Source organism: Pleurodeles waltl, chromosome 9 (genome assembly GCF_031143425.1).
Source record: "Pleurodeles waltl isolate 20211129_DDA chromosome 9, aPleWal1.hap1.20221129, whole genome shotgun sequence".
NCBI classification, from domain to species: Eukaryota; Metazoa; Chordata; class Amphibia; order Caudata; family Salamandridae; genus Pleurodeles; species Pleurodeles waltl.
The window spans coordinates 732,635,457-732,654,002 of NC_090448.1; the positions used below are offsets into that span (position 1 = coordinate 732,635,457).

General features: G+C 43.1%; 1 protein-coding gene across 1 annotated transcript in view; it reads right to left on the reverse strand.

The window, feature by feature from the left end:
• Positions 1 to 18,546, reverse strand: part of LOC138259883 (serine/threonine-protein kinase D3-like) — a 429,799-nt gene that overhangs the window by 136,163 nt on the left and 275,090 nt on the right. Inside the window, exon 6 of the mRNA XM_069207839.1 lies at positions 5,986 to 6,069. Within this exon, the coding sequence (XP_069063940.1) occupies positions 5,986 to 6,069 (84 nt within the window). The remainder of the gene's footprint in view (positions 1 to 5,985; positions 6,070 to 18,546) is intronic.

An 18,546-nucleotide genomic window follows, 5' to 3' on the forward strand; every position in this document is an offset into this window, starting at 1 on the left:
TCCGAACTATCAATAAAAATGTTAACGCTAATTGCCTTAACTACCGCCATGGTGCACCATATTTTAGATACGGCGAACACATGGTGTCATTAGGAGGGTGCTAAGGGGCGCAAAAAAAGTGGTGCCGCACGGGGTGCAGCGCCACTTTTCTTAAATCAGGGCCTTAAACTCTTGATTATAACTCAAAAAGAACATCAGTTTGTTCATGTCTACAGGATTTTGAGAATGGGAAGAACGTACCAGGCAAAGAATGGAGAGAGAATGGGAAAGTCTTTGTAAAACAACTTTTGGAAAAAAAGAGTACCAAAACGTTTGGGGTAATGTGTATGTGATTTTGTTTTCTACAAAAAGACAGTTGTTGGTGGCATACAATGACGTGAGCAAAGGGATAATTCAAAAATGGGTACAGCAGTGGGTCATTCCTGTCTGACTAAAGACAACAAGTTAGAACCGGCAGTGCCAGTTTGTCAACCAAATTCATCTCATGCTCAGTTCCTAAGCGACCTGCCCTATCTCAACTATTGTATGATGTACATATACATTTGATCTTTGGCCGAAGTGATCTCTGAACATCGGCAACCATTCCAAATGTGCACAGTTGACAATCATTCATCTAAAAAACAAACAAGATCAAAGTGTTGAAATTACTAGAGATCGGCGGCATATGTTCTAGAATGAGAAAAATGCCTTGTGACTAAATAGTTTTAAAATGGTGGCGCTGGCTGCAGGAAATCTAACTGATTTATGCCTAGCATGCATTTCACCTGTAAACTAGGAGAAGCCCCAACACCAATATGATCAGTAAACAAAATCTGAGTGTCTAGTTCAACTCAGAAGCATTCGGTTTTTTTCGGTAAATAACAGCAGTGGTGAAGAACTTTTACATAATGGTGCACAGAAGGGTCTTATCTTAATTACATTTAAACAACAACTGGTAATCACATTCCAATTCATTGTTTTTTTCTCACTACTCAGCTTCAAATAGGGAGCTGAAAGGTATCCCAGGCTATTTCTCCAGAAGGCGCGATGTACAAACCATCAGTGTTTGAACTCTGTCCTTCTTTTCACCAAGAGTCAATAAAGGTTTGACATCTCTCAGGTGATATGCACTATAAGAGGTGGACCAGATATCCACCGCTTATTGGGGGTGTCTTACACCTTTCACACTTTAAATAAGACACTAAGGGCCTGATTCTAACTTTGGAGGACGGTGTTAAACCGTCCCAAAAGTGGCAGATATACCACCTACCGTATTACGAGTCCATTATATCCTATGGAACTCGTAATACGGTAGGTGGCATATCCGCCACTTTTGGGACGGTTTAACACCGTCCTCCAAAGTTAGAATCAGGCCCTAAAACTGCCTTGACTTTATAGCTCTGAGAGAGCTGTGGCCTACTGACATCATAGTTTAACACCACATGCATGGAGTTTGCGTTGCTAACTCTGGAAAGTAGATTTGCTTTTTAGGAATGCTGCTGTTTGATAAACATTTAGATTGGGTCATATTTTTAGTGAAGTGCAGCTGTTACACAAGCACATCACTCAAAAGATTATTTTGCTCATCGATCATGGTTCGCAACAGTCTAGCCTATCAGTGGCAGTCCACCCCTGACCTACATCTAGCACCAGAAACTCTAGGTCTTCAACCCCTCATCCCTTCAATAACGACGAAATCCCTGAAGCTTCAACAGCTTTAACCTACTAGTAAGTTAAAAGCGAAGTTCTATCCATCACCTCTAACATTGATATTATAAATGCCCTGCTTGTAATGATAAACTCTCTACTGATTTTCTTTCCTGTATTCACCTTCCATGCATAACACAAAAAATAACTCTATTCCCAGCTCCTCTCCCTCATATTCTGTCTTGGCCAACAGCTATCTACTTAATGTAAGGGGACTAACTAAAATCCTATCAGAAATGTTGATTTAATTGACTCACATAACCCAGATATTCTGTTTTCATCTTAGATGTGGCTCAGTGATTCTTTATGGCCACACCTCACAGCAGCTATGCCTCAGTCATGTCTCAAGAATAAAATATTGTTAGACAAGACCGCCAAGATAAATTTGGTGGCGGGATTGAGATAATTATCAGTTTTTAAATTTCTTGCTACATTCTGGACTGTGATAGCTTTCATTTAGCCTGTATGATCTTTTCTATTCAGCTTAACTCTTTAATCTCATGTACAGGTGCTTTTTATTTATTATCCTCTGGATCCAAGAATAGACTTTTGTAGCTCACTACCCATTTATGGGCTCCCTACACACTAAAGCTGCTAATGTCTCAATTGTTGGCGATCTCAATATCCACTTTAATGACCCCACTTTTCACAAAACCAACCATCTCCTTGAATCTTTAGAGATGCTCTGATTCCAACAGTTATTCACAGCCCTTCTGATTTTGCTAGTCATTTGTTAGATCCATTTTTTGCTAACCACTCCATCTTTAAAGTTGAGACACCCCTCCTTCTATTGTGGACCGACCATCTTGGCATCCCAATCAAAACTCTTACATTTTCAATTTCCACCCTAAATGCCATTGACACATGTTTCAAAAGTTCTGAATCAAAGAACACTCAGAATAACTTTTCCTTGGCACTTGCCAATTCATCATAACCCACTTCCATTGATGCCTCCATCTTTCAGAAGGTATGAACATTTGGATCACTAATGCCTTTACTTCATTGACCCTCTCAAATTATCTAAAACTTTAGAAATCGTCCAGCAGCCTCTTGGTACAATGACAAATTGCGAGCTACCAAAAGAAGAGCAAACATATTTGTAGGCATAACTATAATAACATGGATGAAACTTTCTATTGCCATGAAACCAATAAGTAGAAAAATTTTATTTTGGCCACTCACTCTACGTTCTTTGCTATAAAGGCAGAAACATCAAGAAAATCAGGCCTGTAGTAATACTATTCAACATACCAACCAAGTGATGATCTTTCTTAGTTTTTCATCGGGACAATTTTAAAAATATATCTACACTTTCTAGATCACTCCTTCAACACACAGTCAGCCTCCTCTTCTCCTTCTACTTTCACCACTGCCACTATACTTCACAAGCTTGCTAATCGAACAACTGGCAGAAACTAATTTTGATGACAATTGTAACATTGGGCTGTTCTTTCTGACGCTTGCCTTCAAAGTATTCACTTTTATGAAATATCAGATTGTTCTGATCTTACCAACTTACGTAACCTTTCTTTTGATTCTGCCATGGTCCCAAGCAACTGGCAACAGGCTTTGGTAATACTGCTACTAAAGAAACCTTCAGCAAACACTTACATCTTAGCAAATATAAGCACATTTCTATTCTCCCTTACCTTTCAAGATATTGGACAAAGCAGTGCACTCTCAACTATCTAACCATTTACAAGGTAATGCTTTACTTGACCCCACACACCGTGGCATCCGGCCTGTGCACAGTATGAAATCTGCCTTACTGGCTGAATGTCACAACATCAGAATGACCGTGGGCTGGGGTAGTTCTACCACTTTAATCCTATTGGATTTATCTGCTGTCTTCGACACAGTCCCAAATTACATCTGCATTTTGCACTTTGCCTAATTAGAAATCAGCGAACAAGCATTAAATTGGTTCCGTTGCTACTATCAGACTTCTCACAGGTGTTCCTTCTTACTCTTCTTCAGTCCCCAACTACACCTATCAAGGGCAAAAGGGCCACAAGGTTGTTCCTTGAGCTCCATCTTTTTTTAATTTATATTTCTCCTAATTTACCTGCACACACTTATGGTTGTAACATCATCTCTTTTTCAATGTCATCAAAGCATTAAATTGATTCCGTTGCTTCTATCAGACTTCTCACAGGTGCTCCTTCTTAATCCTATTGGATTTATCTGCTGTCTTCGACAAAAGCACAAGAATAAATCTAGAGAGGAAGAGGGCTTGGGGACAACCACCGTCTGCCATTGACTTAAAAGTGTTTTTTATAAGTTGCCATTGCTGTAATTGGTTGTCCAACAAGGGCACTGCACTTCTTGATTGAGTACATTGTCCGGCTTGTGTTTCAACAACGTTTTGGCAATGAGACATTAAGTAGGCCTTTACTTAGTCTGCAAATGTAACACAATCTTTATCTAGTGATTGTGAGCCTCTGTGTATTCTTAAGTGTATATACTTTGCTATCAAACAACATTTTTATTACTGATTCATATCTCTTTGTTTGGAAGTGTATGCTTTTGGGTACCTTGGGCTGCCTTAATGACACAGCTGGTGGTAAGACATAAAAACACACCCAACTATCACCAAACACCTCCCCTTACAGAAAGCCAGACCTACTGAGTTGGCCAATGCGTGTTCTCTTTTTAAGCATTGCTACAAGAGGTTATATCATGGTGAGGCAGCAGACAACCTATACATTTCTCCTGTTCATCATTGGCCTCCAATTATCTCTAGCATCAACATGGCCCTTAAAGTACGTTCATTGCCACGCTGCATAAAAGTGGCAGAGGAGCAGGCATCATAAATCATGACTTATGGAAATAAAGACCAACCGGAACTGGGGTACTATACATGGGGCATGGGCCGTAACACGACCCTTGAGATCCAAGTATATAAATCTAGATGGGGTCCCTATGGGCACCGCCAAATATAGGAGAACTGGATGCAGCATAGGCGGTTTGGGGTGACCGCAGGGAAGACGTAGGGTGAGGAAAGTTTAAATGTGAAACTTAACAGGCTTTTGCTACGTAAGAGTCGAATCTGGTCAGATGAGGTAACACCGACTGCCTTTGTGTCTTTTAAATGTTGTGACCATGCACTGATAAAGCAACAACAATGCCTGTTGTACTCAGCAAATGGCAATCAAATTATTTATTAAGGAACATGACGTTGAAAACAGAGAAACAAGGACATTTATATAAACTAAGTAATAGAGGATGTTCTGTGCTAACAAAAGTATGAAAATATATAGGAGTAAAGAGGAATCCATGATGGGGAACCGCTGTTTACAAGGAGAATTAACATGCACATAACCACAATGAGAGCATGCCCCAAAGAAATCACCCTCCAAGCGAGCCTTGCAAAAGTCATGTAGGCGATGGTGCAAGAATGTGATGGCATAATCATTTCACACAAAACTAATTTCACAGTGCTTGCAAACTGTGGGCCTGATTTAATGTTGGTGGACGGGTCTTTCGCGCGTTCCACGGAGTAGCCCGCACGCCGAACTGTAAATCAGCTTTAAGTGTCAATGTACTGTATGAGCAGTGAGAGTCAGGGTAAAGAGCTGTCTCGTGTATCTGGGCACTAAAGGCATGGTTACAAGTGTAGGTGCCGTTTATCACACCTGGTAAATAACGACACAACGAGGTTCGTTGTTTATCAGGTGCACCTATTACGGGTTCTGTGAAATGGCATGCAGCTTTTGGTGTTTACCCACCAAAATCAGTATGGTACAGTAAGCACAGTATGCTTGTCCCCGTGAATTTCGGCAGGTTTGACATGCCGACATTTAACAAATGTTGACTTATTTAACACATTCAATAATTATCGGATGGGTTAAATGAAACCAAACTCGTAATTTCGACCCATGCGTAAACAGGGGATTATGCATGGGTCGGAATTTAAGGAGCAACTTGTGATCAGGACTTAAAACAGTGAATGGATTTTTTATATTTAAGCTATGTCCAGCACTGTAAAGAAGTAGTAATACATATTTGTGCAGTGTGATCGAGTGTCAAAATAGTTTTGTATATATTATAGCTTTACACTGAATGACCTATCTTGTAGTACTGTGTACCTGTTTAAACAGCACAGTTTGAGTATGATATTGCATATCGGCATGTGTAGTATAACTGAGGCACGCGGACGTTGTCTAGTGTTGAATAACTGCTCAATGCAAAGCATTTAATATAATTGAGTATCCTGCATAGGGAGATACAGAAACTGTAATGAGACATTACACACAGGAAGAAAAAGTGCCGTTCCTGCATGCACTATTGTATACATACCATCTGCCTCAGGAGAATTGCTCTCGCCAATGCAGTCATCTGGAATAAGTGGGACACAGCGCCTGTGGCAGTTGAATCTACAATCTGCAAGAAACAACAGCATTGTCAAGTCAACAGAAGGCGGGGCAGATCGACACAGTGACTGCCTGCTGAAAGGAGCCTGGTTATGAGGTGAGGGCTAAGGCTGGAGTCACCAGGAGCTAATGGGAACTCAGGTTCTCGATTTTTTAACTGTTCAACGGTGTCATTCATTCTGACACGCATTTGAACAGTTCCAGTACTTTTCTTTTTTTAATTTAAATAATAGCTTTTTATTCTTTATAAGGCATATTAGTGAATTCGTACTGCTGCTGGGCAGATAGCCATGTCTAAACTTCAGTCTGTTTTGACTAAAGACAACAAAATGAAAACGATCTAAAAGACCAGCTTTTCTGCCTATACTACAGCTGATGTACTTTAGTCCATTTCTCTTCACATTTCATCTGTGCCATTAGTGGCATGTGATAGTGTGGCCAGATCATGCCACCAGCACAAAGTGAGTGCATGCACCCAATCACTAGATTCCCTTGTTTGCTCTTTGTTTCCATTACGCAACTCACACCCTAGTTACAGTGGAGGTCACCTGCAATCCAGGACTCCACAGAAAATAAACTTGCTGGGATGCCCCACTACCACAAAACAACCCTACTTCTGACCCCGACCCCATTAGACTTATAGGATCAAACAACCCGCACCATATGATTTCAGTTTCAACGGCTAGTTGCCTCTCCCAGGATGTTCTCACCTCATCTCTCCGTATCCTCATCTTACATAACCTGTGCAGCTCCAAATACCCATGCATTCGCAAACACCTTCCCATCAACAATATTCACACCACAACACACAAAGCACAACCTGAAGCCCACCCCCTCACCCTTTTTCCCTCGCACTCATTATCTCAATTTCCCTAAAAAGTGCACAGTGTAGTTCTCCTCACGAAGCAATCTCCTCATATCCTAGAATGGGATCACCTTTACATTTTCCACGGATTGTGTTGATCTCATCATAGGTTCTGCCTTCATTTTGTGCTGTTCAAGAAGAAAAATTACTGCAACGCCGCCAACGATGCTGCTGGCCTGCACCGTGACCTGCTGACCCGCACAGAGCTGCACCGCCCCGCTTCACACCTCAACCTTGGTCTCACCGACGCCACCATCTAACGTCGCGACCAAGCTGCTGCTTCCACCATGACCAGTGGGCCCCACACTCCGGCATCACCTTGCTCACATCACAGCCTGGGCACCCCAGACACCGATGCTCCTGCTGACACCGGTGCTTCTGCCTGCACCGTGGCCTGAGGACACCGCTTGTGAGGTACATGAAGCATCATCCCGCACCGCAGCTCCGGTCTACCGACGCCAGGGCCATCGATTCCAGTGTCATCAGCAAACACCCCTGTCTGCACCGTGGCCTGTGGACCCCGCTTGTTAGGTACACAGCACACTGTCCCGACCCGCACCACTGCCTTGGGCCTGTTGACGACAGCGATTCAGCAATGACAATGCCCCTGCCTGCACCATGACCTGTGGACACCCCACGTCGCATTTCCCCAGTTAATTGTGGAGCTTCATGTTAGTGGCCATCATGAAGCAGTTTTGGTGTGTGACACTCCCTTGCAGCCCAGTAGTGAACAACATATATGTGCAAGGGAGTCAACCAATAGGGCTGTACACGAGATTGGCAGCTGCATGTGACCATGAGAGACGTGAATGATCTGTGGCTTAGGTGTTAAATCTACAGTGTTCAACTCCAGCCATCCCACCAGAAAACAGGTTAGCCTTCCATCTTCCCCTCACTAGTCCCACCAGGATCTCTCACACTACAACTAATCACCAGTTTGCATGCAAGACTTGTCTGGGTTCGAACTTCGCTTGGGTACAGATTGGTGAACCAGGTGAAGCACGGCTGTGCCTTCAACTGCAATCCCCCTTTTTTAGCTAAGGCAAATAGAAAATACGGGATAGCAATTCTGTCTCCCTCATTTTTGCTTTTTTTCTAGTTCCTTAAAGTGATTCTGTGCATTGCAAATAGTTCTTTTGTCTATCTAAAGGCGCACCTGAGGTCGACGGATGTTTTGGGGTGGGAAGTGGTAGTGAGAACTAAAGGAGGGTGGACGTGATAATGGAGTAGAGGGAAAGTATACCCTGCGCTTTGAGGTACCCCATTGGTTTCCCTCATTCTGTTAACTACTTTTGTTAAAGCTGCCTTGGATTTACATATAATCACCCCAGTCTTTAACCGCTTGCTGTCTATCTATGATGAATTCAAGCCTGTATGCACAGGGTTCTTTGTGCATGGAGGAATGTGGACAGCAAGTAGCTCTAGAGAGGTCAAAGCTAAGACTCAAAAACTCAAGCTAGTAAAATATATGGAACTTCTCTTGACCCCTCAAATCCAGCTACTCTTCAGGTCAGGGCACCCAGTGGTAAAGACACAAAGCAGTGTTGGGTATACTTTGAGGATTTCAGCTATGAGCAGGAGCAACAACAAGAGACTGCCATTCATCATGAGTTAAAAATGCATCATGACACCTACATTACCAGTGGAGATGAAGGTTCATTGTGCATCAGCTTTTCATACGGTGGCCATGGAGCAAATGAGACTTTTGACTTTTGATGGTATTATGTGACACAGTGAGTTGTTATAATATTTGTCAATTGTATTGTTTGCCCCATTCTGGAACTTTGAGCTGACACCCTTTTGTTTATTTGTTTTCCCATTGTATCTCCTCTTCACCTTTGTTCAAGAGAACATAAGTCATACAGTTGTACATAATTTTCATTCCTGACCCCATGCACCAAGCATAATAGTTTCTCTCATGACACATACATCATCCTGACCATGGATCAAATGATCCTTCTTTGGCTTGCTATGAATGTCATCTCTGATGTTGTTTGCCCCATTCTGAACCTTTAAGTTGTTAACTCTTTTTGCATTTTCACATTCATTTGTATACCCCATCCTCCCATTGGACTTAGTCTCAAAATCCTATCCAGTTTCTAAATTTAGGCCTTTCCTATCTCTGCAAATCTGTTTTCTTTGCTAACGGTTCTGACTACTTTCCGGTTCTGGTGAATATATGCACTAGCCCATCACTAATGACAAATGGCAGTGACATAAAAACAGTGGCAGCAGCTACGGAAAGGAGGTGGTGGGGATGGAGGATAAAAAAAAAGAACACTTACCTGTTCCCTCGGGAGATGGGGTCCGTCTCTCCTCTGTCCTCTTCCTGACTCCTGGCAGTACACGGGCTCCCAGGCTCCCCTAAGCCAATCATGATGCTGCAGTCACCAGCATGACAGCAGAATTGTGAATGGTCTGAGTAGCCTGGTTCGGCACTCAGACAGGGAGTAAGAGCCTGTGTATGTTCTCCACCCGGCTGTGCAATACAGCCGGGTGGAGAAAAGCTAAGTGCCCATCTCTGTTTGGCCGGCCCAACACGGCCAGCCAAACCATCATGCGCACTTATGGTGCACATACCCCCTCCTCCCTGTGACACAGCTCAGCCCCGCCCAGCTTTAACCTGGATGGGGCACTGAAAAATAAAATGATAATAACACTGTGTTATTCGCTTTTTATTTTTCCTTTTTTGCTCTGTTCAAAGCAGTGGGGCTAAGCTCCTCTGCCTTAGTGTGTGTACTACCTTGGGAATAGCTCAAGTAAGGAAAATACCACCTTATTCCACTTTGTTGGTAAAAGATAGACATAATTGTGGTGCGGTGGACCGTTCAAAGCCCTGTACACCTGTGCCTTGCACATGCTGCACTTGTGATAGCTAGGCATCTGGAAAATGGATCACAGAATAAATCTTTCTGGCGACAATCCTTTGAGCAACTACTGATTTCCCTTTCAACTTGTTCCCCGTTCCCTTGACCAACCAGCAAGCAGCTATTTAGATGTCTAACAGTGATGCACCCAAGTTCGTGGAATATGCCTGATCCCTTTTTAGCGTCACTTTGGAAGCCTCAAACCACGTTTTCTAAGAACCTAAGGGTTATATGATCTTTTGCTCATGAGAAAAGAACGATCAATAGATTTGTAAAAAAAAATTATAGATTTTTTCATAGTTCACAGGAATAAGAATGTGCGTGCAGTTTAGGTTATGTGGAGCTATGTGTTTACAATATACATGTTCTGAATCACAGAGCTGACAGGAAACATTACACATGTATGTTATATTCCGCTAGGAGCCCCCATGAATATAACTGTTGAGAAAAAAGCACAAAATAAGTGCATTTCTATGACTAAATGTCATATGTACCCAAGAGAACCTCCACATAAAATCACTCTCAACCAACAAAGTAACTCACGGCGTGCATTCTGAACAAAATATGGTCATTAACATGTTTCTAAATTGTGATAAATAGTGATACTAATAAAGTCTTACTTCTTATATCATCTCCCCTCAATGTTTTGAAAAAGACCACGAATGCCGGTGTAATCTGCATGCTGCAGAGCGTTCGGCTAAATTCTATGCAAAAGCTCTTCATTACCCTTCAGTCGTGGAATCGCTTCATAAATATCTGAAAATATTAAAACTTTAACCTCGGTCTGGGTGGGCTTTCGTGAACTTGTCATTTTAGTTTATTCAAGTTTGCAATTTTGTTTCAGTTTTGCATATGCTTACATTTCAGTTCTCTTTTTTTATTTTATTTACAGTTTAAATGTCCATTTCAAGTGAATAAATACGAGTTGTCCTCATTAGAGATTAATTAAAAATGTAGGCCCATATTTATACTTTTTGACGCAAAACTGCGCCAACGCAGTTTTGCGTCAAAAAAATTAGCGCCGGCTAACGCCATTCTGAAGCGCCATGCGGGCGCCGTATTTATTGAATGACGTTAGCCGGCGTTAGCCGCCGGCGCTGTCTGGTGTGCGTTAAAAAAAACGACGTACACCAGGCAGCGCCGGCGTAGGGGGAAAATGGCGTATGGGCGTCCAGAAATGGTGCAAGTCAGGCTGAGGCAAAAAAATCGCCACAACCCGATTTGCGCCATTTTTTTACGACACCCATCCCCCATTGAAATGACTCCTGTCTTAGCAAAGACAGGAGTCATGCCCCCTTGCCCAATGGCCATGCCCAGGGGACTTCTGTCCCCTGGGCATGGTCATTGGGCATAGTGGCATGTAGGGGGGCACAAATCAGGCCCCCCTATGCCACAAAAAAAAAAAAAAAAATGACTTACCTGGACTTACCTTAATGTCCCTGGGGTGGGTCCCTCCATCCTTGGGTGTCCTCCTGGGGTGGGCAAGGGTGGCAGGGGGTGTCCCTGGGGGCAGGGGAGGGCACCTCTGGGCTCATTCTGAGCCCACAGGTCCCTTAACGCCTGCCCTGACCCAGGCGCTAAAATCCAGCGCAAATGCGGTTTTTTTAGTCCCGCCCACTCCCGGGCGTCATTTTTGCCCGGGAGTATAAATCCGACGCAATAGCATCGGAGTCATTTTTTAAGACGGGAACGCCTACCTTGCATATCATTAACGCAAGGAAGGTGTTCACGCAAAAAAATGACGCTAACTCCATGAACTTTGGCGCTAGACGCGTCTAACGCCAAAGTATGAATATGGAGTTAGTTTTGCGTCGAATTTGCGTCGAAAATATATAAATATGCCCCGTAGTTTGTTTTAAGTCCTTTTTTAGTTCTTTGTGCCATTCCAAATGGGCACGCTGGATCAAACTGGGCATTCCATTCTCTTACCTTGACATAAAGAAGTGCATCACCAGTAGAAATGCATTGGCAAAAAGAAATATAAGAGAAACAAATAAGCAGACTACTGGTTCATCATGGTTGTGACAGGAGAGCTTTTAGCTCTCTCCCTGTTTTTGGACTCTTTGTACACTCTTTGTCTGAAGACTGGAGTGTGGGATGGAGCGTGTGCTGGAGAGAGTGGCATGCCTGAGATCCTTGCAGGACTTCCTGGACTGTCAGAGCTCATTTCTGCCTGTTTTGATCTGTCTTTTCTGAACCAGTGTCTCAGGCACACTGGGTGTGGACAAGCATGAGCAAGCATATGAAGAGGTACCAGAAAGCCTTTAAGAGTGTTTGCCACACCATACTGCCTTTTACTGCAAAGAAAAGGAACCACTCTTCTTTGGGTTTAAGAACCATACCAGAACAGTCACGAACTTGGGCAGAATCCAGAGGTTCTTGAGCTGAAAGAGCTGCCTAGAGAAAATGTTCATACCCATGAACAGAACTGGGAGGCTCTAGTCCTAGAAAATATTATAACCTTAAGCTAAAATTTGCCCATGGAACCGCTCCCTTGTGCAGAGTAAGGCAATGTAGTGATTTGCGCTGCCTTGCCTTACTTAATATCAATGAAGCCATTCAACGCCAAGCAAAGCGGCTTTGCATGGCCTCATAAATATGAGTTCAAGGTTTGCACCACAGTTGCTTCACAAAAAGTAATGCAATGGCAGCTCAAGGGGCTCATAAATATGCCTCACTGTTTATAACAGACCACGATTGAGAGCTTTGTCTGTGAGCCTAAGAGCCTTGCTGGTTTCCCATAGTGCATATCAGTGGGTCAAAATATTTCCCCCACCACTTTTGAACATCAATGAATCTCACAGATAGCCATAGTAGTCAAAGGTGTGCTGTTAATGAGTCACTTGAACAAACCTTGGGATAGGAAATTTGCAAAGAATCCTTGTTAAACCCTTTTAAGAGGGATCTTATATTGTGTTGCTAACTAATTTTGTATGCAATTGCATCTTTGTTATGGTATATCTCATTGTTGACTTGTGGTGGTTGCTTGTGCTGAATGCAGAAAGTTGGAGATGGTTTTGGTGGCAAACCAATAATAAAGGCTAGAGGCCTGAATGGTTCACTGGAAAACGAAATTTCAGATGGTATGGGACTGACCTCGTTATTATGAAAAGATATGGCAAATGTAGTAGGCTTGATTATTTATGAAACACATAGGTTAAAGCCATAAGTCTTTAAATGGTGGATTGATACTGCACCAAGTTAAAACCTGAAAATGTACTTTGCTGCAAAAAGCTCACATATTACCTTTTTAGGAAGTAACTTTTATGTTAATTTGATAAACTCTGGGGCTAAAAGACTTGTACTATAATAATTCATGATAGAATCCCTTCAGATAGCCTGACAGGCTTAGTTGTCTGCCAGGATCTTATAATCAATAAAATACACTCACATACACGTGATTTAAGTCATCCCTCTTCTGCCACTGATCTATATAAGATAATTTACAATCTGCTTCCATCCATGGCAGTGGGTCAGCACACCTCAGCAATTGGCTCTCTTTGCCTCTAATTGACAGCATTTTTTCTGATCATGTGTGCACATTTGCCTGAAAATTACTGTGCTTCAGTGACATTGCTGGTTTCCATTTTCTCCTCTATAGGTCTCTTTCAATTTAGTTCCTTCTCTTTTTATTTTTATAGCATATCATAGCTTCCCAGACAGTGCAAATGGTTGAATTGCTTACTGCTCATTCTATCTGTAGTGCACCGCAACCTGCATAGATACTGCTTATAAAGTAGGCGTCAATCAAGAAATGGTGTTATCCATTGTGCATCATTATTGCACCATCCCAGGATGACCAAACATTGGTTCTGAAAATGACTGCCATGCTGGAACTATAAAACAATTATACATTATGTACATACAATTCCAAAACAGTTACAGCTGCTATTTTTCGTTTTATTTGTTATTGCAAGAATTTGGTCACCACATTGAGTTGGCATCACGTCTTTTGTTCCACTTTTTTATGCTTTTAATTTATCTTGCACATTTTTTTGAGTTAGATTGGGGCATATTTATAAGCCCCTAGCACCACCTTTTTTTTACGCTTATGTGGCACAATGAGGCCAAAATCCTAGCCCCATATTTCCAAAGTGGCTCAATGCATGCATCAGGCATAATGTATGCAAAGAGGGGGCGCTGCCTCGCTAGACGGGCCAAAAAAGGAGCAAATAAATCTAAGAGATTTCCTTGCATCATTTTGTACGGGACTTTTAACATCTGCTCAGAGCAGGCATTAAAAGGGAGCTTCCATTATCTATAATGGGCCACCATGTACTCTGCAGGAGTAGTGCCAATATTTTGGTGCTGCTCCTACAGAGTACATCAATAGCGTCATGAAAAATGACGCTATTGCCCTCTAACCTGTGCCATGGTGCAGCATATTTTAAAAAAGGTGCACACATAGTGGCGGTAGGGGGGCGCTAAGGGGCACAGGGAAAGTGGTGCTGCACTCAGTGCAGCACCATTTTCCATAAATCTGCCCCTTTGTGAGGGTGAATGCAAGAATGAATCAGTGGGTGGATGAATGAACGCATGACTGCAAAAATGTGTGAAACTACATGTGTACTGAATTATTGAGTGCCTAAACCCATCAATGAAAGAAGGGGCACGTTCATTTATAACACAGACTAATGGCACGCACTGCCAATGCTAATGCTTGTTTCTAAATGTTTTCGGTGAGAAAATCTCCACACCTCCAGATGAACTCGAGCTCTCCATCAGTTTCAAACTTCACCTGCCATCATTATTAAGGACACTGCTTTATGTCCCAGCAATCTGAAAATTCACTAGTCATCACTGGACACGAGTTACAAGCCTTTCTCAAAACAAAAAAACTGCCTGGGCCACTGCCATTGAAATTCTTTAATCGGCCAGCAGGTGGTAATGCAGACTTGTATTTAAGGGAATTTGAAATGTTCGAATTAATTGTGGATGCTGAAAGGCAAGGAAGTGAGCTGTCGATGTTGCTTGGTTGTGCATCAAAGGTTTATAGGCTGCCTATGTATAGCAACACTCTGTTTTCAGCAATGTGATTTATCCACGTTCTGTTTTCATGATACTCTTCTCAGAGTTGCAGGAAGGAAGTCAGTGCAATCTAAGAACATGACTGATGGGCAATTTCAAAACAAGCACAAAAATAAAGGCAGAGTGGAAATGAATACACAAAGGGCGGAAACAATGCCCTTGCGCAGAAACAGGCACGGGTTTGGGGAGGTCAGAGGAAGACTTGAACCGGGAAGCAGTTAAGCAGAAAGCCACAGGGAGCGCGTGTGTGGCTCAATGGGACCGGGCCGAGAGCTAGCATGCAGGAAACCTCAGTCTGTTCTGTACAGAGTGATCCACAGAAAGACAATGGGGGTTATTCTAACTTTGGAGGAGTGTTAATCCGTCCCAAAAGTGACGGTAAAGTGACGGATATATCACCAGCCGTATTACGAGTTCCATAGGATATAATGGACTCGTAATACGGCTGGTGGTAAATCCGTCACTTTTCCGTCACTTTTGGGACGGATTAACACCTCCTCCAAAATTAGAATAACCCCCAATGTTTATTCAGGGGGGCACCCAGCCTGAACCAACATTGTAGGAGAGCCACGAAGGTTTCCTGACATGACATACTGTGTCAAGGGACAGGATAATGTTTATGTATTTGTAAAGTGCACATTCAGATGGCGGCTTTTCTTGGCGCTGAATAACAGATGTTTGTTGTTCCCTAAATCAAGGGTACTCATTTTAGTGATTATGGAAGGATGAAAGGCAGAGAGGACCTGCTGAGATGAGAACCTCTGACCAAATGGTCAAACAAATATTGCCGCAGTGTCTGTGGCAATCCACTGACCCTAAAATTCCGCTCAGTGTCAGTGTACAAATGATCAGCTACGCCAGAGCCATGCTTGAAATGGTACCTATGTGAGAGCACTACAGCGGTGTATATCACACACTGTGCGGAGTGCAAAGGTAAGATTCAAATGCGGCTTCCCTTCTTGCCTGCGCGGTGCCCTCCCAGTAGAGGGGGCCTCGCCCAGGTGTAATACGTACGGGATAAGGAACACTGCACCCGAGGTCAGTGCTGGGATCCCATAAAGATTGTGTGACATATAAGGACGGATTCTTGATGCGTTGAAACAGACTATGGTGTACCTTTGATAAACTCCATAGCCAAAAAGTAGGCAACAAGGAAAATGTTAATAGATTTATTTAGATGATGAGAAACACACTGAATTTTAAGACAGTTGAAGGTTTGAGCACTACTTTATATGGGCAGACAAAATTGGGGTCTCTAAAGGGGCCATGGCCTGGTCCTGCTCCTCATCATGCTTGCAGGCCCGGGCTGGCCATTTAATCCATCTGCCCAAGAGAGCTGGAGGCATAGGCGTTCGGCTTTTGAAGGCCTAGGGCACCCAAGACACTCCAACTCCTCAAAGTTTATTTTAGCAGGTACAGCGTGGACATAAGGAGGGAAGGAGAGGCAGGGAAAGAGAGAGAAAGAAAGGTAGGTAGATGCAGGGCAGGTTTGAACATTTTTGCTTTTAGTTCATTGTTGGGCTACCTGCTCAGATTTCTGGTTCTTCAGGTCCTGGTTCTCCTCAGTTCCTGTCTTGAACTGGTCCACCCATTCCTGTTCCTCCTCCCCTCCGGGACCTTCTCCTCTTTCTCCTAAATCTCAACATTATCATCTTTCAGTCCTGGTTCTGACCTGGTCCTCATGGTCATCTTGGCCCTGATCCTTCTTGAACTCGTCCTTCACCAGATCCAAGTAATGTTCCTAGTTCTTCTGATCCTGCTCCTACAGCTCGTCCTCCTGGACCTAGTACTCTTGGTCCGCGACCTCCTGCCTCTAGCCTTTCTGGTCCCCTCGATTCACCTCATCCTGGCCCTCCTGCCTTTCCTTATCCTGACTCCACTCTCCTGGTTCTCCTCATACCCCTGTACCGGCTTTCCTTATTAATGGCCCCCCTGGTTCTCCTGGCCATCCTGATCCTGGTCCTCCTAGTTGTGGACATTTTCCAGGTCATTATCCCATTCATGGACCTCTTGGTTCAACCACGAGGCAGCAGCAGACAAGTAAAACCCGCACCTCCCACAATGTTATATAAATTAGAGTTCGGTGCACTTTCACCCCAGTACCAGCTGTTGAGTAGTACTGCTGCAAGGTGCCTCCCAAGCTTTGAACTGTCTGCCGAATACTGATCAAACTTGGAGAGTAGGACCTTTGCCTTTACTGCAAGCGCATGTAATTACTACCGGATCAACATTAAATTCACCTAGCATTAGGACATCCTTATCCTCAGGGATTCTGAAGTTTAGATCAACATCTTTTGATTTACCAAGGATCTTAATGTGACTTCATAAAAGGAGTTTCTATGGCTGAAGGATTTCTTTTGGGCTAAAAGGAAATTAGCTACTCCCAGAAAGGAGTAGTTGTAGTAGTTTGATAAGTCCAAAGCCTGTATGGCCTTTGTTATCACTCTCTCTCTCTCTCTCTCTCTCTCTCTCTCTGGTGGGTAAACTGGATATGATCTTCTTTGTCACCTGTGTATGTTGTATCTTTTGTAGGAAAAATATTCTTCGGTTACTAGATGGCACTGTTTCTGTAGCAGGACATTTAGCAATGCTATAACAAGGGGCACTAAATGATTTGCAGCTATGAAGCAAGAATAGGATGTCCATGTGCTGACAGCACCTCAAGTCTACAATGTTTGTAAAGTGCTATCAGGCAACGGGTATCCCAGCACCAAGGGGTATGGTGCTAAATTAATAAAGAAACAAAAAATAATTCAGTGTGCAGCAGTATTATATTTTTCGTCTAAAATGTGCTGAAGTTAGTTTGATTACAAAGCTGTCAGACAAGTCAGAAACAAATTTTCCTAAAGGGGAGGACATTAAGATTGGGAGATCAGACAAAAAGTACCTTCTCAAAGGAACACCTTTAGAAGAATGTAATTTGCAAACTTTGATTGAGGCATAATTGTGCGCATTGCTTTCTTGTCTTGGCAGTAGTGAGGCGCTTGAAGCACCATTTTGGCTTAACAATGCATCTGTTGGAGTTGCTGATAGTGTGAGCTGGTCTGTTAGCACCAACCACAAGCTGCTGCACACACAAGTGAGATGGACCAGTCATAGTATGAGAGAGAGAAGACCTAAATGCTAAAAATGCAGCCAGCATTTCAGATTCTCAACCATCATGCCCAAGATCATAACCATTTTATGATTTGGCTACATTTGGCAGACAGGCAGCAGAAGGAAAAGAACTCCAGGAAGCTGCACACTAATTTACAAAGAAATGATGCAGTGTGGCTCTGCAAGCATTTACAGAAATACGGCGCATCCTTGTACTTTCCTCTGCCCTGGTGCAGAAATTGCTAACGAGAGCCAACGCAGGAACCCTTGCGCCATGGTGCTAGGATGTCTGCATTGCAGGGATGATTGTTTATGTGCAAGAAGGGTCATCTTCCTGCACATAACCAATAATTAAGGGCGTTTTCCTCTTTCTATGTGTGGTACAGAAAGCAGCACATATAGAAAGAGGAGAAAGCTGGCAGAAGTAAAGATATTTCTCCATGTTGCACCACTTTAGCCCCACCCTGCCTTGTAAATCTGGGAATGCGTCATATTCCATGGGTGTTGCACGAGAACATTGAGAGCAACACCCTTGGAATGCCCCTTTCACACAGAGTTATGCATTAAAAGGGGCCAATTTTACAAGTCCATGAAAAGCCATGCAAGGTGGCTTTGTGTGGCCTTGTAAACA